The sequence below is a fragment of the Cibotium barometz genome, chromosome 43, assembly GCF_041138505.1.
Source record: "Cibotium barometz isolate CiBa-2024 chromosome 43, ASM4113850v1, whole genome shotgun sequence".
In the NCBI taxonomy this organism is placed as follows: Eukaryota; Viridiplantae; Streptophyta; class Polypodiopsida; order Cyatheales; family Cibotiaceae; genus Cibotium; species Cibotium barometz.
The window spans coordinates 48293381-48320951 of NC_141088.1; the positions used below are offsets into that span (position 1 = coordinate 48293381).

The window sequence follows — 27571 nt, forward strand, 5'->3', positions numbered from 1 at the left end:
AAGTCATCCAAAGATAAAATCAAAGTCATGCACACACATGAGTGCAATTATATTGGAAGAAACACCCATTTGCTGAGTTGTATCCGATAAAATGTCGAGGACTCATAATCTTTCCGGAACCTTCCCAGAACATAAATACACAAGATCTCCAAGATAGCTAGTCCTAGAGACTTTCATCATGTCAGGCTCCATGGCCAGACATGTACACCATGTCAGGCTACACCAGCCATACATGTACTGTCATGTCAGGCTCCATATGCAACACAGACACACCATGTCAGGCTACACCAACCATACATGTATGTCATGTCAGGCTCCACATGTCACACACGAACAGTAGAAAAATAGAAGCTGTAAGGAATTTTGTGACATATACAGGATGATGACTTTGATACTTCTAGTGTCCCCAAGGTTGCAAAAGCCAGGGAGGACATGGATGGTCAACTTCTATAGTTATACAAATAGTTCTCCTCCATGTGCTTCCAGCGAGAGGAGACTTGTGGGTGGGAGAGGGGGTTGTTAGTAGCTCCATTTCTGGTGCATGGGAATTATGAGTTGGAGTTCCAAGCATTAAAATATCTGGCTAGACAAGTTCATTTTGGAGCTATGGACTGGATGCATTCCACGTCTATTGCGTGGTGTAGCAGAGATTATGGATTAGATGAGTTCCAAGTTCATTGTTTGAGGTTTTTTGGGACGTGATGTGTTCTTAGTTCACTGTTGGGGGATAATGAGCATGGTGTGTTAGGCAACTCATTATTCTATACTTGGAGTTCACTACACACTAGTGTGGGAATTCGGAGGCAAGTAGATTTCTTTGTTGCTTGTGGTGGCATTGTGTTTTGAGGAAACAGGTTGGCAGGTGTTCTTTCTGAGGTGTATCCGGTATTGCGCAATACTAGAGTGTCCTTGAGATGATGGAAGGCATCCTTCTTTTTCGTCAGTCCATTTGAATGATGCTTTCTTCTTAGTGCTTTCGACACTTAGTAGCAATGGTTGAAAATATGTGTGGATGTAAAATCTAAACAGTCCACTCAGATAGAGGTGGAGAATACATGTCAAATGCATTCAAGGATTATATACTTCAAAAGGTTATCAAACACCAATGTACTGTGCCTTATACACCTTAACAGAATGGTGTAGTTGAGAGGAAAAACAGATCTCTCATGGAGATGGCAAGATGCATGGTGAAAGCACAAAACTTGCCTCACAAATTTTGGATGGAAGCTATAATGTGTGCAACTCATGTGTTGAACAAGTGTCCAACAAAAGCTTTAAAAACCATAACACCATTTGAGGCTTGGTATAGCCGAAAGCCAAAAGTGGATTATATGCGTACATTTGGGTGTTTGGCATATGCACATGTGCTAGAACAACTCAGAACAAAGCTAGATGATAAAGCAAAAAAAAGCATTTTTGTGGGCTACGGCAATAAGAGCAAAGGATACCGTCTTTATAATCCAGCAACACGTCGGATTTTTGTCAGTAGAGATGTGGTATTTGCTGAAAATTCAGTTCACAGCCCATGTACAGCTTGTATAAAAGTCATGATAGAGGCATACATGACTGTCTCTGTTGATCAAATTCATGCACAACCCAGGCACAAAGCATTGGCTAGCAGTCGAACGCATTTTCCGTTATCTTTAGGGTACCCTGGATCTTGGTTTACTCTATCCTCGGGGGGGGGGGGGGGGGGGGGGGAAGGGGAGCTTTATGCATACAGTGATTCAGATTGGGCTGGTGATTATGATACCAAAGAATCCACCAATGGGAATTGTTTTTTTCTTGGTAGTCCATGCATATCCTGGCTGAGCAAAAAGCAACCCACTGTTGCCACATCTACTTGCGAGGCTGAGTACATGGCAGTCTTCACAGCGAGAGTAGATTGTGTGTGGTTGAGGAGATTATCGGCTAATCTTTGGTATATATTGTTGTATGCTATTTCTCACCAGATGGCTCACTTTTTGCTTAGGGGAAGTGTCATAGAGATCAGATGGAGGATGCAGAGGAGCATGAGGATGCTATAGCAGAGGAGGGGGAGATTTTCACAGCATTGTTGGAGGGGATAACGGAGTATAGGAGGAGGGGGAATATTTTGCTAGTGGGAGACTTTAATACCAGGACCCAGAGTAGACAGTGTGAGGTGTATGACATGGAGGATCCACATTTGAGGAGGCTGGATGAGGAGGACCTTGGGATACAGAGATCTTCGGAGGATCGAGGGGAGATCAAAAAACATGGGAGACAACTATTGGTGTTTGGTGCGTATCATCGTCTCATTACTTATAATGGGCTCGAGATGGCCAGGCTCAGGAGCCTACATTTGTTTCCCATATGGAGGAGGGAGAAGCATTGTTGACTACATTCTTGGTTCCATAGAGACCATGGGTCTCGTGGACTTTTTCCATCCCTACTTGTCCTATTGGGGCGGACCGTACATACTTGCTACTATCTTTACGAGCACATCCTTCTAGTTCTACCACTTTACCTAATAATAGTACATCACTTTGCCTTACTATATATTTCACACATGATTGTGATCATCTATATAGTACTTCTATCTACCAAGGCCTTCTTCATCTAGACCCACACTCACCTCTTGACACTCTTACTACATAGCTTACAGATTTATTACATACATCCGCCCTATTGAGCTTCCCACATTCCTGTAGGAGTACTCCCAAGAGTAACACTGTAGGAGTACTCCCAAGAGTAACACTGGAAAGATGCCCCAAAATAGTTGGTACGATGACGAGTGTCGGGCTACTCGTTCACGTCTCAAACGGGAGGTAGAGAGAGGTGAAATCTCGGGCCGCAAGGCACAGAGACTTAACCAATCTTTAACTCGTCGTAAGAAACGCATGTTCGAGGAAACCAAACACGGGGACATGTACCACTTATTTTTTAGCAACAATTCAGCTGAGGCTTGGCGGAGGCTACGAGAACACCGTTCACACACCCCTATCTCTGACCCCGAGATCTGGCATACGTATGCTTAGTCACTATATGATGTGCCAGATCAGCCGCCTGTACCCTATCCTTTAGAGCCTCGGCCCACTCACTCTACTTTCTTTACAGCAGATATGGTGGGGAGTGCTATACACTAACTCCAGCACAGACGCACGGAGGACCACACAGGCCTTAGAGGTGAGCATTTTTCATATGCAGCCGACATGGTGGTGCCATTTATAGCACATCTCTTTAACAGGGCTATCATAGAGGGGTTCCTGCCCGCATGGACTTTACACACTATTGCCCCCATCCATAAGGCTGTTGACCCTATGGATCCGGGTAACTACAGGACTGTGATGGTAGGCCACACATCGGCCAAACTTTATGGGTCGGTCATTGAACATGAGCTCAGTAAATTGGCAGAGATCTCTGGATTCAGAGCTATTGGGCAGGCTGGTTTTCGCCGAAACCACTCCACTCTTGATCATATCTTCACACTCAGGAGCCTCATAGAGGAGGCGAAGGCACAGAGACGTAGATTATATTGCTGTTTTGTGGATTTCCGCAAGGCATTTGACACTGTGCCTTGCGACAGACTTATGCAGGGATTGCAGACACTTGGGGTACCATCAGAGATGATATGGGGATTATTGCTTTGTATGAGAGAGTTGTGGGTCGTGCACAATGCCTGGGTGGATTATTAGAGGAGCTTGCTAGCACTATTGGTGTTAAGCAAGGATGTCCATTATCTCCCACCTTGTCTGGATTATACATTGATGAACTAGCAGATTTTGTGGACAGAGGGGGAGGGGGGGAGGGGGGGGACAGTGGATCATCTTTGGCAGATCTATATGTAGCTTTGATGCTTTATGCAGTTGACAGTCAATCTTGGTAAAACCAAGGTTATAATTTTCAATACCACGAAGTAGGGGCGAGAGACCACCCACATCATGTACCAGGACAGACGTGTGGATGTAGTGACTTCATATGTATATTTGGGTGTCACCTTTACTCGCCTGGTGGGGAGGTTCTCCATGAGACAGGCAGTTCAGGACAGGGTAGCCAGAGGGTATGCAGCTTTAGCTTTACTTGAGAGGCAATCTCACCAGGTGCATTTTCAGGAACTCCATACAAAGGGATGACTTTTTGATACCATGGTCACACTAGCCTTTATGTATGCATCCCCCCATTTGGGCTCCAGGACTATCAGAGAGCGAATGGCGAGGTTTAGAGCGCCCACAGATACTTATGTTCTCACGGATGATTCATAGTAAAACCTCGATGCCACATGAGATAGTTTTGGCAAAGTTTGCGTCTTTGCCCATGCTAGTGGAGGCACTCTTTCAGATAGTGACATTTATTCAGTGGGTTAGGCACATGCCCCCATATAGATTACCGAGACAGGCCCTAGAGTCATTAGAGCGAGTAGCAGCATCAGGGTGACAGTCATGGTATGCAGAGGTTTTACAGTGGTTTTCACTACATGGGATGAGTATGGACAGGCTCCCTCTGTTTCAGTATGATGAGGACCATCCGACCATGAGACTCTCCCGTGTGGAGAGGAACCGATTGATACGTTAGGATTTGATACAGCTATACACACGTCATACATGGATTGATCCTCCACAACGTCTTCGTGTGAAGAGGCAGCACTACCACGATCATTTCTTACAGCTCACAGAGGATGGGTTTGTGCAGAGACCGGGGTACATGGATATATATATGTCTCATGCCATGTGCACTACTATTGGGCAGCTTCGGGTATCTTCACACTCTCTAGAGATGGAGGCAGGGAAGCTACTGGAGCCCCATAGAGAGCGGCATTACAGTAGCTCCCACAACAGAGGGATACTACATCTCAGACACGGATCACTACCTTCTTCCAGCCACTCAGTGGTGGGACAGCCTCCACAGCTCCTTCCGTTGAAACCCGGGTCACTCAGAGAAGCACTATGTCTACATCTACTAGTAGAGGAGTGACATCAGCCCGATCGATAGAGCTACGATCCAGGAGATGCCCCCGTCCACCTGGCCCTCGCCCCCTAGGTGTCCACCAGCCACAGATTGATGAGATCTTGAGGAGACATAGCAGAGGACAGACCCCAGATTGATCTAGCACAGATTGGGAGATATCTTGCCCCTAACCCGATGTATGACATCCTACACCGAGTCATTGGCACCGGTTGGAGCTAGTTCCTTTATTGGATGTATTTACCCCCCCTCCCTCCCACCCACCCCACAGTAGTTAACCAGAGCCATGTATGTGATTTATCTCCACATTATAGAGTACTTTGTACTTTTTTTTCTTTTGTATCCATTTGGCCTTTAGAAGACGTTAATAAAATCTTTCTTTCTTTCTTTCTCTCTTTGTGTGAGCTTCCTGTTTCTGCAGCTAACCCTAATCTGCAAGAAACCCTACTGTGTGTGTGTGACTATGAGTCCCAACACAAAGGACGGGCACTGGACATATTATGGTCTCTTTGCTTGTAGGCGCCCCTTCCTGGACCTAAAAAGCACACGATTGGTATTTTTGGCGGAGAAACTCTATCACAAGAGGAGAGCAATCGTGTTTGGGCTGGTCGCATGCCTTCCAGGTGGATGGTGGAGCTGGCTGACCTGTTTTGGAGCTGATTACTGCTGGTCAACTGCTTTCTTGGCGTGGGATTCTACTAGTCGACTCGAACCTATTTGAGCAGAGGGTTGGTCGACTTGAAGGCTGGGCTCTTCCTGCTGGCCGATTGCTTTGGCATGCAATTTTCTGCTGGCTGACTCCTTTTGGGACACCTGACCATACGGGGCTGTCTCGGGCTGATGTGCGAATGCTATGGGCTGTCCATGGCTGTCCTACATGTGCTTTAAGCCAAGAAAGCTCTCTGGTTCCATTGAGGAACACTGAATTCAGCATATGATTTGTTACTGTTTTCATGTTGTACTGCAGGATTAAGGTGCAATGAGTAGAGAATCCTTGGGCACCCGAAAGGTTGTATCTGAAGCAGATTCCTTTTTGGTAATCTAACCATAAAGAGAGGGAGGGGAAGGCAGGGTGTTAGCCCATCTGCTGGCTCCTAGTGTGTTGTACTGTGCAAAGCTGTTTCCTTCTCTCTCTTCTCTAGCTTGCTTGTGTGTTTGATTAGTATTCATGATAGATAAGATTTCCGTATTACAATTGCCCTTCCGTTACATTGGTATTAGAGCTTGGATTTCTACAACGCTTATGCCATACATGATGCTGGATATGGCTGTAAGGAATCATTATCCATGAAAGAAGGTTGGGATTTTGAGATAGCCCTTGTCTTAGTGTCACACTTCGAAAGGAGTTACCTTTGGTTTAAGCGGCAGTGAGCGTGTGGAAAGACTTTGTGGCCCTCGTGTTTGTGTAGGGACATTGTTGCACCTTTGCAAACTATTTAGTATCTATCTTGGAAAGCTGGTAGGGAGCGGTTTTGGAGCACGGAATGTTTTTTTCTGTTTGAAGAATCTGGTAATTACATCATGGCCACCCAGTCTGATCAATCTGTGGAGGATTCCATCACTCGTGTTCGCCGCATGAGGGAAGAGGATAGAGACGGAGACCATGTTGGGGCTTTGGGAGGTAACGATTCACAGTTAGCTGCAAGGGTTGAAGATCAACAAGACCTTGATGCTTTGATGAACGAGCTTAAAGAGCTCCGTACTTTACAAAGGGACCGGGATGTACAAAGAGTTATTGAGTCCAAGGCTCAGGTTAAGGCAGATGTGGTCAATTTTGATGCAATTGTTCAACAAATGGGGGTTGAGAAACCTTGAGAGTTGGCTGTTGCATATTTGAAAAGCCATGGTTATGTGGTTTTCGATGATGAGGGCAAGTGGGTTTTTCACTCGGCAACCGTGTAGGCAGTCCCGTGAAGGGTTTTCTGACGATGCTGTGAGAGGGCAAGTAGCCCGAGCAAGCGATGTGAGTGGGCATGCAGCTCGAGCAGATGTTATGAGTGGACATGCAGCCCGAGCAGATGTTATGAGAGGGCATGCAGTCCGGGCAACTGATATGAGAGGGCATGTAGCCCGAGGGGATCATGTATGTCGACATGTAGCTCGAGCAGATGAAGAAGGGTTTTCAGCCCACATGAAAGATGAGGAAGAGCAAAATGCATTGTCTGTGACATCTCTGCTCTCTAGACACATTCGTGACGAACAGGCGCAACGGGAAGAAGGCCAAAGAATTCAAGTTGGTGGACAAAGACAGTTTGAGAGCTATAATAGAAAATTGGACACCACTAAGGCACTTGGATTCATAAGGCAATTTGAAATAGCCTTCTGCAATGAGGAAGTTACAGAGAAGTCCATGGTCAGGCATGTGGGAATGCATCTAAAAGAGACTGCGAGTGATTGGTGGATGGCAAAGCTCTTAGAAAGAACAACTGCTCGTACTTGGAGTACCTTTAAGGAGCAATTTTATGATCAGTTTCTTCTTCCTCACTTTGAAAAAGATGTACGGAAGGAATGGGATAAGTTAACAGAGGATGAAGAGAAATCCGTTTATGTTTAAAAATTAAGGTGGATTCTTCTCAAAGTCACACCCTTTATGACTATCAGTGAGGATGAGAAGAAAAAGAAGTTCGAATCAGGGCTGCAACAAATCATCCAGAAGAGCCTGGCAGTTTATCCTCATAGCACTTTACAGGAACTGATATATTCAGCCACTATTTTCGAGGAATCGCATGGCAAGGGAGCATCAGAAAGGCAAGAATTCAACTCATACAAAGGAAAATTCAGAGACAGAAGTGAGAAAAAAAAGGGTGGACAACCACCTAAATTTATGTCTAATGAGTCCAAGGATGCAAAAGGGAGCTGTGAAAAGAAGCCGAGGGGTGAGAAGGATGATAACAAGCTGTCCAAATAGCATATTTATGAATGTATGAAAGAGGGAAAATGGTTCTTATGTGGCAGTAAGGATCGTATGAAGTCTCAGTGCCCTTAGAATGTCAAAAAGACTTGTGTAGGATGCAAAACTAAGCCTGAATGTCATACCCGATGTACAAGGAAATACTGCACCTGAACCTAGTAGTAGATTCTTATGCAAGGCTTGGGGCAAATTGAAGGACCAAACCGCCTTGTTTCTCTTTGATAATGCCTCTACTGATAACTTCATATCTGTCCAGATGGCTACTGCTCTTGGGTTAAAGTCCAAGGAGTTGGGCATGGATTTTCATGTAGATGCCGCCTTTGAGGGCAAAGAAGTTAAAGTCACTCCTATCATAGGGAAGGTTTGTATACAGATTCAGGGCTATTTGGATCATGAAGACTTCTTGCTAGCATTGCTTACGGGATGTGATGTGATACTTGGGATGCCTTTGCAATACCATTTGGATCCCAAGATTTTGCATAAGAAGAAAGTAAATTTTACTCATAGGGGAAGGAAAATTTGCAGAGATGCGGGTATCCTTGGGAGTACCATACCAGTTGTAAGCCATATTTCCATTTCCAAAGCAATAAAGAAATCAGCTTGTTCTTACTTGGTTTTTGTACATGATAATGTTGAACGTGATTCTGTGACTCCCATAGATTAGGACAAGATTAATTTCTTAAGTGATTATGCTGATTGCTTTGCTGACACCCTACCTGGACAGTTATCTCCAGAGAAGCTAGAGGATCATTGTATTGACATAATCCTTGGTAGCTCCTCTCCTAATCGACCTCTCTACAGGGTAAGTGCCTCCCAAGAGGAGGAAATTAGTATTGCCCAACAGGAGGAAATTATGACTTAGGTGAATGATCTTCTTGACAAAGGGTTGATTCGACCAAGTTCTTTACCTTACTGTTCTCCGGTATTGCTTGTTCAGAAAAAGGATGGTTCATATAGAATGTGTATAGACTACAGAGCTCTAAACAAGGTAACCATCAAGAACAGGTTTTCGATTCTGAGAATCGGTGACATTCTTGACAAGCTTGAGGGAGTTGCATGTTTCAGTCGAATTGATCTTAAGAGTGGTTATCATCAGATTAGAGTGATGCCTCAAGATGTTCATAACACTGCTTTCAGGACATCTTTTGGGCTCTATGAATACTTGGTGTACCATTCGGTCTTACTAATGCACCCGCCACTTTCAACTGATTGATGGATAGAATTTTCAGACCTCACCGCAAGGTCACGAGAACTTTTTTTAATGATGTTATTATCTTTTCAAAGAGTGAGGTAGAGCATAAGGAACACCTTGCCATTGTGTTTGAAGAGCTTAGGAAACACAAGCTTTTCATCAATGGAAAGAAGAGTGAATTCTTCTTGTCAGAGATCCATTATTTGGGGCATATTGTTTCGAAAGAGGGTGTACGTATGGATCCTGCCAAGATCCAGGCTATTAAGGACTAACCAAGACTTCAAAATGTACATCAAGTTAGGAGTTTCATTGGCTTGTGCTCCTACTATCGTTGAATTATTCGACACTTTACTTTCTTGGCTTCTCCGTTATATGATTTAACAAAGAAGAAAGCTAAACAACTTTCCAAAAGTTGAAGGATGCCATTATCTCATGGCCTGTTCTTATCATTCGAGATTTGCATAGACCCTTTATGGTCGAGTGTGATGCATGTGGAGATTGTTTGGAGGCTGTTTTGAATCAAGAGGGTCATGCAGTGGCTTTTGAAAGCCGCTGCCTACAACATGCAAAATTGTATTTGCACGTTTATGAGAAAGAGTTATGAGCCGTCATGCCCTAGAAACATGGAAACATTACCTTTTGGGGGCTGAATAAATGGTTAAAAGTGATCATTAGAGTTTACGGCACTTTCTCACACATCCTAAACTCTCAGAGAAGCATTTAAGGTGGGCAAATTTCTTGTCTGTCTTTCATTTTCAGATTTTGCATACTCCAGGCAAGAAGAATTTGATAGCGGAAACATTACCTTTTGGGGGTTGAATAAATGGTTAAAAGAGATCATTAGAGTTTACAGCACTTTCTCACACATCCTAAACGCTCAGAGAAGCATTTAAGGTGGGCAAATTTCTTGTCCATCTTTCATTTCATTTTCAGATTTTGCATACTCCAAGCAAGAAGAATTTGGTAGCGGATGCTTTGTTATGATGGCCTCAAGAGCATGCGATTACTACCGCCTACCATCGGGAGTTGTGAAGGATGCAAGATATTTATTCATTGGACACATATTTTCAGCTTATTTGGGCTGATTTGATTGGGGGTATTGTTGTCCAATCTTATTTGATATGAGATGGTTTTCTAATGATACAAAACCACATTTGTGTAGTCCAAGATTTGCGTCAAAAGGTTATGGAAGAGTGTCATGCTTCTCTGTATGCAGGAATGATATTCGACATAGAGGCATTCTGGCTAACATAGAGGCTTTGAAATGATATTTCTTTTGGCCAGCTTTATGCAAGGATATCGAAACTTATGTTTGTGAGTGCATGGTGTGTCAGAAAGTCAAATTTGACAGGCACAAAACACCTGGTATGCTTCAAGTCTTTACCCATTCCACATGAACCATGGGAAAGCATTGCCATGGATTTTATTATGGATTTATCGAAATCTGCACATGGTAATGATGCTATTTGGACTATCATGGATCGCTTTAGCAAATAGGCACATTTTATTCCTATGAGGAAAACAATTAAGCCAGAGTACATGGCAAAACTATTCTTGGCTCAGATTTTTAAACATCATGGAATGCCCAAATCTATTGTGGGGGATAGAGATCCTTGAACCACTGGTTTATTTTGGTTGATAACATGGGCACGAAGTTGCTTTCTTCATCAGCTTATCATCCTCAAACGGATGGTTAGAGTGAAGTCACAAATTCAGCCGTACTTGATTTGCTCAAATGTTACATATCTGAGCAGAAAACAGATTGGTAGAAATACTTAACACTTGGTTGAGTTTACATACAATAATACTATGCATTCTTTAACTAACAAGGCTCCGTTTGAGATAGTTTATGGCAAGGTAGTACTACCACCTATCCTACGAACTAAAGATGAAATCTTTGTAGCAGATGAGTATGTTAGAGATTTGGATACTGCGTTTGCATAGGTTCGGACAGCTATATAAAGATCTCAAACTAAGCATAAAAAGGCAACTAACAAGCACAGGTGAGAGGTAATTTTCAAGGAAGGTGATTGGGTGTTACTAAACGGCCAAGTAAAGAAGGCCGATATCCTAAGCTTTCGAATAGATATTATGGACAGATTTTACAAAAGATAAATGAAGTGGCTTATAGATTGGTATTACCTACTCATTGGAAAATACATAATGCATTTCATGTCAACTTGTTGAGGCCTTATGTAGGACCACCTCGTGTGGAACCAGTTTTGGAAGATCCACCAGAGGTGGATGAGCTTGAGGAGGTGTTGTAACCTAAGCAGATAGTTTTTCACAAGGAGCGTAAGCATGCGGGGGCAAGCTTGTATGCAGGTATCTTGTGAATTTGGAAAACTATCCAGCTATGGATGCAAAATGGATAGACGAGGATTATTTTCAAAATTATTTGGAACTTGACAGTCTATCCGGAAGCTTTTCAGTTGCGGTCAATTGCATAGAAGTTGGGAGGAATGTCACAAAATTCCTCATTGCTTCTGTTTTATACTGTACATGTGTGGCATATGGAGCTTGACATGAGAGTACATGGATGGCTTATGGAGCCTGACATGGTGTGTTTTCCCAAGACTAGCTATCCTGGTGTTCACCTGTATTTATGTTTGGAAGGTTCCAAAAGGATTTTGGATCCCTCAAATTCACCTGATTGATACAACTGAGCATATGGGTGTTTCTTCCAGTTTAGTTGCACTCGTGTGTGCATGACCTTCATTTTATATTTGGATGACTTGTTTTGTTTGCCTGGACAATGCGTGAGATTACAACCTGTGTTGTCCATGGGGCTGTGGACGCCTGGGCACCCTGTGGACGTACATGTGCACGCTTATTTTGGACTGACAGGTCGTCTACATGTGTTTTACAGGTGATAAGTGCTCTTAAAAGAACTCAATTTAAAGCTTTATGCTTTCACATACTAATACTCACTTAAAAGTGACTAGACAAACTTACAATTGCACACACTAGGGAGGACTATTTTAATACACGTGGTGGCCAAAGGACGGGCACTAGCCATATTATGGGTTGTTTGCTTGTAGGCGCCCCTTCCTAGACCTAAAAAGCACACGATTGGTATTTTTGGCTGAGAAATGTTGGGGTAAAGGCATTATGCCCACCCTTGTAGTGTGTACAAGCCCATAAGTTATAGTACATAGTACACTTAGTACTTTTAATGTACTGAGTGCACTATGTGTACTAGTGCAATATACATGTGTGATAGGGGAGTCACACACTCATATCATGAGTTGACTTATCCCCACAACTCTCTCTCTCTCTCTCCCTTGTTTCTCTGTGTATGTCTCCCACATGAACTCTAACCCTAATTAAATCTCCCATTCAACTGGTATCAGAGCTTGGGTTGCTGTCTTGATCCTCTCCTTTTGCCCTAGAGCTTGCCATTTTCCGGTGCAGCACACTCTGCTCGCATTCTTTGTGCATCTCTGCTGATGTACAAGCCTAAAGCGCTACTGTACCTGCCAACCAGGCGCCTACAGCAGCAGCAGCGCCCGCAGCACGTTGGATCCGGATTTGCCTATCGCACAGTAAGAGGTGTTGGTCCAAAAAGCGTAGCGCTACTAGGCGAAGGCAGGCGGGCATCCATCGAACACGCCTACGTGGTGGTGGTCCGCGTGAATAAGCGGGGCGTTAGACGCCTGGCCACAAGGCGTGTAGCGCTACTAGGTGGAGGCGGCGAAGGCAGCAATACGTGAGCGTGGAACGAACACGTGTCCCCGTGAAGGCGAGCTCGTAGCGAACCCGTAGTGCGAAGGGGAGGCAGGCGAGCGTGGAGCTTTTCGTGCATAGAGATCGAAGTGCGGGCGCCTCTGCAGTCGGCTTCATCCAGGTTGTCTTTCGTGAGCCTACCTCCAAGCGCCTGCATCTTAGACGCCTACAGAAGCAGCAGCCAGCCATCCGTACACGCACAGCAACGAGCAGGCGCATCAGCATCAGACGTGCCCCCCCTCCCTTTTCTCCTACAACAACAAATAAATTCAGCCTGCAAATCTCAGAGAAATTCAAAAATTAAGAGGTATTTGCCTTCAATTTTGCGAATTTCTTATCAATTCAATCAATTGAGCAGGTACAGGTGCCGAATTGCTCAATTTTTGAGCAAAATTGGCAAAATTGGGTGACATTGGTCACAATCAGGATCAATTTGCAGGAAATTGGATGTCGAAATTTAGGGCTTTTGATGTAATTGTGCAATTAAGCATTCATACATGCAGTATGATGTGAGAAATCGCACATTCGGGCAAAATTGCAGCAAATTGCAGTGCAAATCAAGGGGCTTTTGTGCCGATTGGGTTGATTTGCATGCAGGCAATCGCATTTGATGCTTTGGGTAATGTGTTGATGCCTGACACACTCAATGTGCCTGTAAATCAAGGGGCTTTCATGTATTGGATGTATATGTGGCCTGGGGGAAGCACTGTGAAGACTCTGGATGCCTTCATGTGCGTTAATGTGCCATGTATGATCAAAAATTGATCTTAAATCAAGGGGCTTTTCAAGATTTTATGCTTGTTAAGCTTGGCAAAGCAGCAGGCAAGACTTTTATGCCTTGAATCCTCAAAAATCAGCTTGCAGTCAAGGGGCTTTTGCCCAATTTCTGTTCGGGACTGTTGTATGCAGTGTTCGGGACTGTAAAAGTCTGATTTTCACTCATTTGGACAGCCAGGAGAGCATTTATTGCTACTGTACTTGCCGGTACAGGTTTGGTACATCATTGGTGAGCACTTAGTACTGCTGTACAGTACTTTGGAAGGGGAACAGAGCACATTTAAGGTGCTGTCCTAAATCTGCAGCAACCAGATTTTGGTGATTTCATCACATACAGTGGGAGTAAAGTTGCATTCGTGCTTCCGCAGTGGGAGATAAACTTTGGGAGAACAACTGTGAGCACTTTGTGTGCTTTTTGGTGCAGTGTTTGCACATTTTGCAGGGAGTCAGGCATTGACAGGTTGCATATTGGTATGGCAACCTCAGGTGAGAGCTCTTCATTGCTTCACATCAAAAAGCTTGAAGGCTCACATAACTATGATATTTGGCAAACCCAGTGCTATAATGTGTTGCTCCAGAAGAAGCAGCACAAGCCTATCAAAGAGAGAGGTGTAAAGCCCGCTTCTCTTACTGCTGAAGAGTGGGAAGATATGGATGAGCTGGCAAGATCTACTATCATGTTGTCTGTGTCAGACTCTTTACTTTTCAGCATTCGTGAAGAGAAGACATCTTGGGGAATGTGGCAGAGATTGCAGGACTTGTATGCCCAGCAAAGTGCCTCAAGCAAAGTGTATTGGTTGAAGAAACTCATAGGTCTTCAGATGAAGGAAGGGGCATCTATGGCAGCCCATCTAAATGAGTTTAATGGTATTGTCAGCCAAGTTATAAATCAAAAGTTGGCAATGGACGATGAGTTCAAAGCCACTTTTCTCTTATGCACTTTGCCAGAGAGTTGGGACACATTCAGGACAGCCACTAGCAATTCGAATGCTATGCTGTCATATGCAGATGTTGAGGGTGCTCTTCTTTAAGAAGAGATAAACAGGAAAAATAACTCTGTTGGAAAGTCCAATGCAATGAATGCACGTGGGAGATCCCAGCAAAGGGATAAAAGCCAAGAACGGGGAAGGAGCAAGTCCCGCTCCAAAAAGGACTTGGAATGCCATTATTGTGGCAAAAAGGGACACATCAAAAAGCAATGCTACAAATGGAAAAATGATCAAAAGGAAAAGGGAAAAGGCAAAGACAAAGACAAAGATGAAGCCAAAGATGTAAAGCCAAAGGGCAAAAGTGGAGTCAAGATTGAAGAAATCAATGTGTCACATGCAGGCGACAGTGAGGATGAGGTCCTATTCACGTCTTCACTTGATGCCCGTTCTCTTCTTACAGGAGATGGTCATGGTATGCACTCATGGATCATTGATTCAGTTGCCTCCTTTCATGTCACAGGTTGCAGAGACTTGTTTGTCAGGTATACTGCTGGCAATGAAGGAGTAGTTTATTTGGGTGATAACCATGCATGCAAGATTCTTGGTAGAGGTGATGTGAGGCTTGTGTTTTCAGATGGCTCACAGCTTATGCTCCATGATATCAGGCATGTGCCTGAGATCAAGAAGAACCTGCTTTCTACTGGACAGCTTGATGATGCTGATTATGTTACCACATTTGGTCGTGGAAAGTGGAAGATTAGTAAGGGCTCACTGGTTGTTGCCAGAGGCTGTAAGGTGGACACTCTTTATTTCATGCATGCAGGTGTTTGTCACCATGCTAATGTAAATGCAACCGAGCTGCCGGAAATCTCTATGTGGCATAGCCGGTTGGGACACATGAGTGTCAAAGGAATGGAGCAATTGTCTCGTTTGGGTTACTTGCCTTCTCTAAAGTTTTCAAGTTTTCAGTTTTGTGAGCATTGTATATATGGTAGGCAACTACAGTGCCCCCACAAGAAAGCTCTTAGACAGAAAGATGCTCAGTTAGAGCTTGTGCATACAGATGTATGTGAGATGCCTCAGCTTTCTTTGGGAGGAGCAAAATATTTTGTGTCTTTTATTGATGATGTCACACGCAAGGTGTGGGTTTATCCTCTTCGTTTGAAGAGTGATACATTCTCAGTGTTTGAGAAGTTTGTTGCTCTTGTTGAGAATCAAACTGGCAAAACACTGAAGGCTTTGCGTTCCGACAATGGTGGAGAGTATATGTCCAAACAGTTTCAGGACTTTTGTGATGCTAAAGGCATCAAGAGGGAGCTCTCTACTCCTTATGATCCTCCACAAAACGGGACAGCAGAGAGGATGAACAGGACCATTCAGGAGAAGGTCCGTTCTATGTTGTCACATGCTCCATTACCTCATGGTTTTTGGGCTGAAGCTGTTATGACAGCCGTTCATCTTATAAACAGGTCACCTAACACGAGGCTTGGTGGGAAAGTGCCAAAAGAAGTATGGACAGGGAAGCCTCCGTCATACAAGCACTTGAGAGTGTTTGGTTGCGTTGCGTACGTGCACATACGCAGGGAAATGCGCACCAAACTTGATCCTAAGTCTCACAAATGCATATTCCTAGGATATGGTGACAGAGGTGAAATGGGGTATAGACTTTGGGATCCCGTGAATAGAAAGATTATACGCAGCAATGATGTCATTTTTTATGAAACATGCATGTATAAGGAGCCTGCAAGGCAACAGGATCCTAGCAGAGTCATCTTTGATGATGATGGACATCATGGACAACAACCAAGGGCTGTAAATCAGCCATTACAGCAGCAAAATTAGCCCTTAAATGGTGCTGAAAATGGTCCAAATGGACAGCCAGAGATGGCAGAAGATATCCCTATGGATATACCACAGTTAGAGGAGATACCGGGCATGATTTTTCAGCCTTATGGCATGGAACAGGAGCCACCAATAGGTGATATGCAGGCTGGACAGCAACCTGCAAATGATGGTCATTGGGTACGGAGGTCCACAAGACCCTCCAGAGCCCCTGACAGGTTTGTTCCAGGGGTTGACTACTTCATGCTTACTGACTGTGGGGAGCCCTCATGTTATAAGGAGGCTTTACAGAGGGCAGACAAGGCTCTTTGGGAGCGTGCCATGAAGTCAGAGATGGATTCTCTGCACAAAAATGGAACATGGAAGTTGGTGCATTTGCCTGCAGGCAAGAAGATTTTGCCATGCAAGTGGGTTTACAGGCTCAAAGTTGCACCTGATGCAAAGCCAAGATACAAAGCCAGGTTAGTGGCTAAGGGCTTCAAGCAGCAATATGGTGTGGACTTTGATGAGATCTTCTCTCCAGTGGTCAAAATGACCACACTTAGAGCTGTGTTAGCTTTGGTTGCACATGATGATCTGGACTTGATTCAGATGGATGTGAAGAGTGCTTTTCTTCACGGTGATCTCCATGAGGAGATATATATGCAACAACCAGAGGGTTATGCAGTAAGTGGAAAGGAGAAGCTTGTATGCAAGCTGAAAAAGAGTCTTTATGGGCTCAAACAGGCACCAAGAGAATGGTATCATAAATTTGATACATTCATGAAATCCCAGAAATTCAGGAGAAGTGACATAGATCACTGCTTATACACCAAGAAAGCTTTGGATGGCAGTCTATTGATCCTCATCTTGTATGTTGATGATATGTTGATTGCCGGGAAATCTCGTAAGGAGATGGATACCTTGAAGAAGAGGCTGCATCAAACCTTTGATATGAAGGTTTTGGGTGATGCAAATCACATTTTGGGTATGCGGATACTTGGGGACAGAAATCAGCATGTGTTGTATTTGTCTCAGAAGGAATACATTGGCAAAGTTTTGCAGAGGTTCAATATGGACGGGGGGAAGAAGACTAGTACTCCTTTGCCTCCATATGTGAAACTCAGTGCTATGGACAGCCCACAGTCAGATAGTGGCAGGGCTGATATGGCCAAGATTCCGTATGCTTCAGCTTGTGGCAGTCTCATGTATGCCATGGTTGCTACTAGGCCGGACATAGCATTTGCAGTGGGAGTGGTTTCTAGATACATGGCCAACCCTGGCAAGAAGCATTGGGAAGCAGTGAAAGGTGTCATGAGATACCTGAAGGGCACACAGGATATGTGCATTTGTTTTGGCAAACAGGATGCATTAGTGCATGGTTACACGGATTCGGATTATGCCGGTCATCCAGATAACCGGAAGTCTACCACCAGTTATGTGTTTACATTCACAGGAGGTGCTGTGTCATGGATATCCAGGATGCAGAAGTGCACAGCCTTATCTACTACAGAGGCCGAGTATATTGCAGCCACAGAGGCTTGCAAGGAGGCATTATGGCTATCTCGGTTAGTGGTTGATTTGGGCTATACAGGGGATATTCCATTGTTGCATTGTGACAGTCAGAGTGCCATCCAGTTGGCAAAGAACCCTGTCTTTCATGCAAAGACGAAGCATGTGGATGTGAAGTATCGCTTCATCAGAGAGGTGATAGAGAACAAGCAAATTCAGCTTGTTAAGATTCATACGGATGACAACCCGGCTGATCTGTTGACAAAAAGTTTGCCTCCGGAGCGGTTTGCTCATTGCAGACACTTGATGGGCATCGGATGAGGCCAGTTTCAGCCTTGATATGGCCTTGTATATTATCATGTACATGCTGATTTTTCTTTTCTTTCATTTAAGGGCACTTTGCCTTTAAGTGGGAGGTTGTTGGGGTAAAGGCATTATGCCCACCCTTGTAGTGTGTACAAGCCCATAAGTTATAGTACATAGTACACTTAGTACTTTTAATGTACTAAGTGCACTATGTGTACTAGTGCAATATACATGTGTGATAGGGGAGTCACACACTCATATCATGAGTTGACTTATCCCCACAACTCTCTCTCTCTCTCTCTCCCTTGTTTCTCTGTGTATGTCTCCCACATGAACTCTAACCCTAATTAAATCTCTCATTCAAGAAACTCTAATACTAGAGGAGAGCAAGTCCTGTTTGGGCTGGTTGCATGCTTTCCAGGTGGATGATGGAGCTGGCTGACTTGTTTTGGAGCTGATTATTGCTGGTCGATTGCTTTCAAGGCGTGGGATTCTGCTAGTCAACTCAACGTATTTGAGCAGAGGGCTGGTCGACTTGAACGCTGGCCTCTTCTTGCTGGCCTTTAGCATGCAATTTTCTGCTGGTGGACTCCTTTTGGGATACCTGAGATCCGGTCGACTGTTGGTACAGCCCTCTTGAGGCTGGTCGATTGCTGGTTCAGCCTTGCGGAGGCTGGTTGTTTTGCTCTGTGGGCTTGGGAGGGCTGGAGACAACCATACGAGGCTGTCTTGGGCTGATGTGGGAATGTTGTGGGCTGTCCATGGCTGTCCTACATGTGCTTTAAGCCGGGAAAGCTCTCCGGTTCCGTTGAGGAATTTGTTATTGTTTTCATATTGTACTAGAAGATTAAGGTGCATGCCAGTGGAGAATCCCTAGGCACCCACAAGGTTGTATCTTAAGCAGCCACCTTTTTGGTAATCTAACCATGAAGAGGGGGGGGAGGGGGGGGGTGGTCCAACCCATCTTCTGGACCCTAGTGTGGTGTACTGTGCAGAGGTGTTTCCTTCTCTCTCTTCTCTGGCATGTTTGTGTTTGATCAATATTCATGATAGATAAGATTTCCGTATTACAATTGCCCTTACGTTACAACCGGATTCCTTGGCCGAAACCCCCCCCCTCCCCCCCCTCAATACCAAGTATATTATTGGAGTATTTTATTAGTACAATGTTCCACAGGCTTTTAAGCCAGATAAGCCATAATGAAATATGAAAACATCAACATCAAACCCGAGTATGTCGGAGATTGTTTCCATAGACATAACTGCCTTCCAGCAGACCTCGTCAGTTCCTAGAGTGATGCAAGCCTTTCCATGGTTTTCCGGGTCCACACATTGGTCTGTTGTGCTTGTACTTGCACAACCTACACCCCTCACAATGACAGCTTGGCTGAAAGCTCAATTTTTGGCACCGGAGAACATTCCTAGGCTCAATCTCCAGCAAGAGTTAGTCCTTAGACTAGTCTAGCCGCACTAGAGTCTCCCTGGCTGTCACGGATGCTGCCCAAGGACTCAATCCGGCACTTTGGCCGTCCAGAACAGCTCCAAAACAGAATTCAGCACTGAAGATGAAGTCAACCAGCAGCAATACACCTTCCATAGTCTTCACACAAGCTGTTTGGACAGCCCCTACAGGCTGGTTGCTGATGTGGCTGCCTGCATAGGACCAAATTTAGGGCTCGCAGAAAACTGATGTTTGAGGCATGGAACAGGGCGCCCTGAGTGTGTAGACCCCATGTATATGCTTGGTTTCATCAACAGATGAAAATTCAACCCTCCGTGAGCAAAAACGATGATTAGCTGTGTAGCAGTGAAGGATGACGATTTGCAGCAGCAAGCGTGAAATGAGACGCCTTTAACCTCTTGATCACAGATATGTGCTCAATTTTGCAAAAAGATGCTTGTAGCTTTTGGTAGGAGGAAAACGACAAAGAAAGCCTGCACAAAGATGGTCACCTGGATGATATGTGGGAGAGAGGAGGCGGCGTGCATGAGCTTGCCAGTCCCCACACCAACCTTGTGCCACATGGGTGGGCTTGGGCTACTTACCAGGTGCCCAGCCCACACCCTATGGTCACCTGGGTGCTCAATGGGTTTGGGCCCTGGGCACTTTAATAAAGTGTCCGCCCAATTTTTAAGTGAGTGTGAACTTGCAAAGGTTATAACATTACATAGAATTTTTAATGAAATAAACAAAGGTTTCGGGCATACTTACCGCTTGTTCACAGGTTAGAGAACACGTCAGAATACAAGGCACTCACACAATTCATGGGTAGGCCTCCCAAGCCTGTGAACTGGACATTCATAGCAAGCGAACATGTGTGCATGTGCACTTGATTTATGGACAAATCTCTCGGTCATGGAACATGTACAGCACTAGCATTTCCGGGCACGAATCTGGCACATCGGAAAGCGTGGAACTGGGACGTAGAACACTCGGATCCACACATTGTGGCACATTTGGGTGCAAGAAACTGGCCACATTTGGACACGGGAAACTGGGGAAAACCATATAAATGGCTAAATGATGACAGAATTCCCGTGGTTGTCATGGCCCTTGAATCCCTTCAGCACTTTGTGAATAATGAGATGAATATTGCCTTGGGCTAACCCATGCTTGGAGGCAAGACACTTTCACAAATGTTGATGGTGTTCTTGAGCGTGTCTTGATTTGCGGGGATAGGAGCATTCCCGACATTCCACTCATCTCCGATATCCAACCCAAAGAGCCATCAGAAAAGGAGCCGAATGTGCTTTGATTTATGTCCGTAGCCAACAGTCAGCTATTCAACCAGCGTCCCCTTTGACACAAAGGCTAGATGGTCTTCTTGCACAGTTATAATGCTAAAGGATGATCTCCCGCATCAGCTCCCACCGAGTTGCCCCAAGGATCATCGCATTGAGTTGATCCCCTGGACAAAACCTCCCAGTAAGTTCCCCTATCGCCTCTCTAAGACATTGGAGGGTGTATTGGAGCAACAACTTTCTCAGTTACTCCAAGCTAGATTTATCCGGCCCTCATCCTTGCCCTTGCTGCACCTATTTTATTTGTGCGAAAGAAAGACAAAAGGTTTTCTACAGTTGACGGATCCAAATGGAGAGATGTCCATGGGGACGGAGCTTAGCTTAGTCAATCCACATGGCATCTACAGCACAATGCACAAGATCTACACCCCCGATCATGTATCCCATGGAATCTGTTTGTTGTGATTTGTGGTGATTAGCCGTCCTTTTGTGCCTCTCTTTTGGTATAGATAGTCAACTTTACTTAGTCAATCTGCCAAGCTATGCTTCAATCTATGAAGTGAGGTTGTTTGAAGTCATCCGTTTCAGCTTGCTTAGAGGTGAATATTAATATAGTAGCTCGTTAGCTTCCTGTCAATTGTAGCAATGAAATAGCCAATTTTCCAGGTTACAATCAAATGGAGATGGTGCTTCAAAAACTCGAACCTAATCATGAAAAACTGGTTTATTTTTGCAGTGCGGAAGACAGAAAGGAGTATCTGGAGGCGCTTCTCCGGGAATCAAAGAAAGAAGAAGATGCTCCTGTTCTGGACGACGAGGCCCTTAATTATCTTCTAGCCCGCAGGTTTGTTCTTCAGCTCAAGCCAAGATACTGAACCAACTGCACAAGGCTCCTCTTTATATGTTCTTTCCTGCTGCCGGAAGAGGAGGGTTTGGGCTCCATTTTTTCTCGATGTGAGTGGGTTTTTACTCCTTTAAGTTGGAACAATCTGAGAATGGGGATGCCTGAGATTCTTCTTGTGTTCTTGTCAGCGACAACGAAATTGATATATTTGAAGCAGTTGATAAATCAAGGATTGAAGCGGAACAGGTTAATGTTTTTGTTGGATAGCTCTCTTTCCTTTTTATACATATTGCTTTTTGAATAATTTGATTAAAAAAATAAGTTCTCTTCAGTTACAATGGAGGAATTGCCTACCAGAGGCAAACAGCCAAGAGCCCTTTTCGACTCCACAACGGCTGCTGCAAGAAAATGAGTTGATACCTATTCTGACTGCTATTCAGTCAATGGAGGCGGGAAAATCCGGAGAAAAGCAGAAGCCAGGGGCAGCAGGGGTACTTGACACCCAACACTACGGAAGGGGAAAACGAGCAAGAGAGGTTAGAAAACTGAGGATATCTTTCGAAGTGTCTGTGGCTAGACAGCTTTCTGACGATGGATGTTTACGTTTCCCACTTGAATCCTTTTGTTAGGTACGATCATATGGAGACCAGTTGTCTGAAAAGGAGTTTGAGGAGCTGTGTCAAGTAGAGGTTCCGGAACCTGTGAGGAAGCGTGAATATGAACGAGCAAAAAACATTCGTGAAAGCAAAGTCCCTCCAGAGGGCGCTGTGGGTGCAGCTTCTTTCCAGCAAGCAACAGTTAAAAGAGCTCGAGGCAGGCCTAAAAAGATTGTATCTGTGTCAGCTACACCCTCTGATACATATACTCTTACAGAAAAACAAGACAGTATTGAGAAGAGGGCCATTTTAGCAGTAGATGCTGACCTAAGCTTGTCACCTTCTTCAAGGGTTGTAGATGGTGGTACTGATCATCAGAGAGAAGCAACATTAGAACAGAGGCGACAAGAATCTGGGAACCTGGATGCACTCTCTATATCTCCCCAGTCAGTTGTAAATAATATCCCAGAGGGATCTGAGGGGAAAGATGCTCCAGGGAGTTGATTACAAGGCTTCCATGTAAGGCTCTACAGAAGATGAAACAGAAAGACAGGAGGTGCACTCTGTGCAATAGAGGGTGTACATGTCAGTGAAATGGGAGAAGCTACGATTCTTTCTTGATTTCGAAAGGCATTATGCTCATTATTTTTTTTGGCCATTTTGTAAGCTTTGCCCGTCTTAAAAGACGCGGGGGAGGCAAGTCTCTTTTCTCCCCTCTACAGAAGCTGGGCATGATCAATCTAGTCCAGTATAAGAAACACAACCTGGGTATTTGGAAATTTTAGCTACACTTGGACAGAAGAAGCCGGGTATACTGTAGTCAATCTCTTCCTTATCGTGGACACATTTGTAAATCGAAGTTCGGATGTACAAGTTGCCCCTGTGACAAAACAAATTTCGGAGCGAAACTGATTGTTGGCACACCGACCCATTTCCCTAACAGCCCTTATAGTTGTGCCAATTCATGGATATGTTTTTGCACATTCTTTTGCAGGAGAATACAATAGCAAGAAATGCTTATGATTAGCGATTGCACTAGCATTTCCTTTAGGAGCAAATGGGCTTTATGCATCCATTGATTCGGAATGCATACCATCTTGAACAACAAACTGCAAAGCCATGCTTTGTTTCTCTATCCCATCTTTTGGATTAATACCGCTCTACTGCTCTGCCTCTGGATTTTGGGCACATTATATAGTCTTGTCTAATATCAATGCTATACGCTAGTAGTTATATTACTTACTTATATATTAACATATTATAACTAGAATAATAAGATAACAAATTCAGGTCAAAAAATACATATTCAAATCTTTAAACTTTCTGTTAAAGTTTATAGTCTCTGCCCACAAAGCCCAGTCCTTGGACGTTCGCTTAACGGGATGCGTGGACAGATTCATAAGTGGTCCCCGCATGGAAGCCATGGAGGATCTATTCAATGAATGCATGCGTCAGATGGATCTCATGCGTAACCAACATGCCACAGTTACAGTAATTTTGCTTCACCCTCTTCCTCACTCAGAGCTATAAAGAGAACATATGAGACACCATCTTTGCAGTTAGGGCGCTCTCTCTCTCAGCCAATGCACCCCCCCCCCCCCCCCCCCCCCCTCTTCTTTTGCAGATACAGTAATCTTTGTAATCTGGCGTTCCCTTGAACTAGTTGCATGCATATGGAGCTCACTTTGCTCCTCCTCATTTCAGGTCAAACCCCATCCAGATAACACCTATACACCTTATCCAAGAATGCTGTAGGGAGTTATTTTTTCCTAAGCGTTTTGTTGTGAGATTTTATGAAATAAAATTAGAGTAGATAGCCCTTATTTGGCACTTTATCATGTGCTACAAAGTGTCATAGTCTCGCTATACTTGTCCGCTATCTTCCACGTGCTCTATCTTCTTCTGTCTTGTACATGTCCACTATCTTCTGTGTGCTCTCTTCTAGTTCTCTCTCTAATGCTTGCTCTCTTTTACTTCACATGCTCTCTCTCTCTCTCTCACACACACACACACACGTGTGTGCTTGCACGCAAACACACACATCGGCATCAACTCTGCCTGCCTCCCTCTATGTTGCTAGTTATTGTGTGCATACAAGCTGAGTTGGTGCTTTTTCTCTCTTTTTCTACATGCCTTGTAAGCTTACTATTTGGAATGACCTTCAAATAGTAAGCATACAAGGCTCACACATATTATGGGATAAGAGCCTTGGTAGGGGAAGCGGCTGCCCTATGTGAGGAGGTCAGTGAAGCTAAGAGGGGCTAGTAGGAGGAGGGTGATAGCGGAGGTTGAGGAGGGGGTGTAATAAAAATATGTATTAATTAATGCCCCGTCAATCGCATTAATTAATACACATCAAAATTTGTGTGAATAAACCTATCAAAATTTTGATATGGATATTTGAATTGTGTTCTTTTCAATGATATTATTATAAATGAAGAGATATATATATATATGTATATATATATACACACACGTAGGTACGTACGTACATACATATATGCATTCACACACACACACACACACCCACACACACCCACACATGCTTTTTTTTTTGTTGTGAAGTTAATTTGCATTTATAGTAACAGAGGTCAACCCTCAGTGTGAGGGCAACCAATTACATGATCAATAGGAAACATAATCAATATCATGCACTTTCAGGCAGTCATACAAAGATTGTTGCTCTCACGGAGGTACGAAAGACTATGATTATTGTCCTTCCATAGAGTCCTTAGTGTTCAATATCTCACCCAATGCATGAAAAGATCTTAAGCAGGCATATAAAAGTCTATTGAAACGACCAATCTTCAAACATGCAGTCAACTTTTGCACCATAAAGACGAAGAAGTTTGTTGTGATAGGGCAGTGCCAGAATAGATGTGCCAGACTCTTGTGGAGCCTTACAACAATGGCAAGTAGCAGGAGCAATATGTCTGCAAGTTAGGAAGTGACCTGAGGGAAATACCCCAAGCAATACTCACCATAGGAACAACCATTGACAAAGTGGCAACTTGGAGGACCACAATTGTCTCAATCTTTTCCTCTACCAGCGGGTATTGCAATGCATATGCCAAACATGATTAACATGCTTCGAAACCCATGGAGGCAAAATAAGAGGTTTGTATTATTTTGCCATGGTGATTTCCATGAGAGACAAAGGCTTTCCTACTAGATTTGTAAGAACCCAGTCATAAAATCTACTTTATATATGAAAGGGAGGGACAAGCTACATATCAAATATCATAACATGAATAACATGCCAAAGAGATCTATAATACATCTCGAGATACGTGTGTGTGTGTGTGTGTGTGTGTGTGTGTGTGTGTGTGTGTGTGTGTGCATGCATGTATATATGTATGGATAAGAGTGTGTGTTTAGACTGTATCCTCTTCTTGAACATCTCCCCATACTGAATTGCCTCCTCAAAGATTATCTAGAGGTGGTTCTCTTAACTAGGCCTATAATTATAGTTGAGTGATCCATGGAGATCCCAACATGGACATAAATGTAGCATGAACATGGGCATAAATACAGCTGAAGTGAGGTACCAACAGGCACATAAATATAGCTCAAACATGGGGAAAACATCCCAACATGGATGTGGTCCTTGTAGGCAGCAAGGATGCCAATGGTTTGTTTTAATCCATGCTGGTCCAACATAACCATTTTTTATGTACCATCATGGACCATCTAGTGGTTGCAACCACAATTCTCCAAAGAATTTCCAAGAAGCGTACCAATGGACCGCACTATCACGTCAATTGGCATCTTCCAAAGATAGAAGATACCCACCGATGGCATCCTTGGATATAGTGTGGCCTCTCTAGAGCGCTAAAAGGCACATAAATGGAACCATTAGGGCATCCTATTCTACATACATCTTTCCAACTCAGCTTGCTCTAGTTGTCATCTCTTCTTGTTCATTAATTCTTGTAGGCATTGTGACATTCCGTGGTCTTTGTTGTTTCTCTCACTGCACTGTTGGGTGTGCATGGTGTACCGATGTAACAGCTTCTTGGAAAAGTAATACAAGTGATGTTTACATTATTCTCGTTCATTGTTCTATGCTTATATTTAAGTCTGTTTTAAGTGTTACATTGTGTTGTCAGTGTTGAGGACCCCCGGGCATACTATCCAGAGAAGAACCAGTACTTCAGGTAACCAACACTGCTATAGGTACACTAAAATTTGACACGTGTGGTGGGACTCTGGAAACCTGAAGGCATGTTATCTCAACTTGTGTTCTCTTATCCTTGTGTCCTCTTGCCTTGACATGTCTTCCATATGCCCACAGTCAACCCAAAGAAGAGTCCCCTCTCAATATATTGCTATGGTCGTAAGTTCAATTACATACATCTACGGACCCACTTCCACCCTTCCCCATGGTTGCTAATCTTGCTAATCCCACCTTTGGTAACAATGCTGGATGACGAGCCAACCCTCCTAACCCAAAATCCCTTCCATAGCATTGGGCTAGGTAATGTCAAGCTTCCCAGCTTCAAAGGACCCACCGTTGAAGATGTAGATGACATCATCTGGAGGATAATTCCTATGTGCAAGAGTGGAGGTCTTGACTGGGACTTTTTCCATCCACTGTGAAAGGTTCTGCAAATAAATAGTGTAGTCAATTTGCAACGGACCACTTTGTGGAATGGGTCACCTTGAAAGACACCTTCCTCTGCACCTTGCGATGTGGTAACTATTAGGACCACCTTTTGATGTGGTAACTATGAGGGTCACCCATAAAGACACCTTCCTCTGCACCTTCCGATGTGGTAACTATGGGGACCATTTTCTCGAGGAACTAGGGAAACTACAACTACTGCCAAGGGAGAGTGTCATAGCTTATACACGGTTCGTAGTGCTAGTAGCCCGCCTATCGACTTACCCTAGTGACTTCATGGTGCGTTAATGGGTGACAAAGGACTTGCCTCGGACCACCTAGTAGAAGATTAAGGAGAGTCAGTTGGCACCAACTACCTTACTAGAGCTCCAAAAGCTATCCTCCCAAAATGTAAACTCCCAATCCCCGTTCCCCCTCAACCAACCCAAACCCCCCATGGCCTTGGTAAGAATGGGTCCTATTCACGTCTTTACCCCGTGCCATTCTTACCATCTCCTACTCACAGTGAGAAGAATGTGGGGGAGAGGGTGAGCCCTTGCAAAAGAACACACACGAATAGACAAGCACACGAGATATTGATTCTTCTATTCTCTTCTTTTCTCTACAACATAGCATAAAGATAAGAGTACATGCTATAAGGAAGAGTACATGCCATAAGAAAAAGTACA

At 44.1% G+C, this 27571-nt stretch overlaps 1 protein-coding gene across 1 annotated transcript in view; it reads left to right on the forward strand.

The window, feature by feature from the left end:
- Positions 1-23257, forward strand: part of LOC147613998 (uncharacterized) — a 113952-nt gene extending 90695 nt beyond the window's left edge. The window contains exons 26-29 of the mRNA XM_086781989.1: positions 21576-21683; positions 21872-21929; positions 22016-22219; positions 22313-23257. Of these exons, the coding sequence (XP_086638115.1) occupies positions 21576-21683; positions 21872-21929; positions 22016-22219; positions 22313-22783 (841 nt within the window). The 3' untranslated portion in view covers positions 22784-23257. The remainder of the gene's footprint in view (positions 1-21575; positions 21684-21871; positions 21930-22015; positions 22220-22312) is intronic.
- Positions 23258-27571: the final 4314 nt, after the last annotated feature.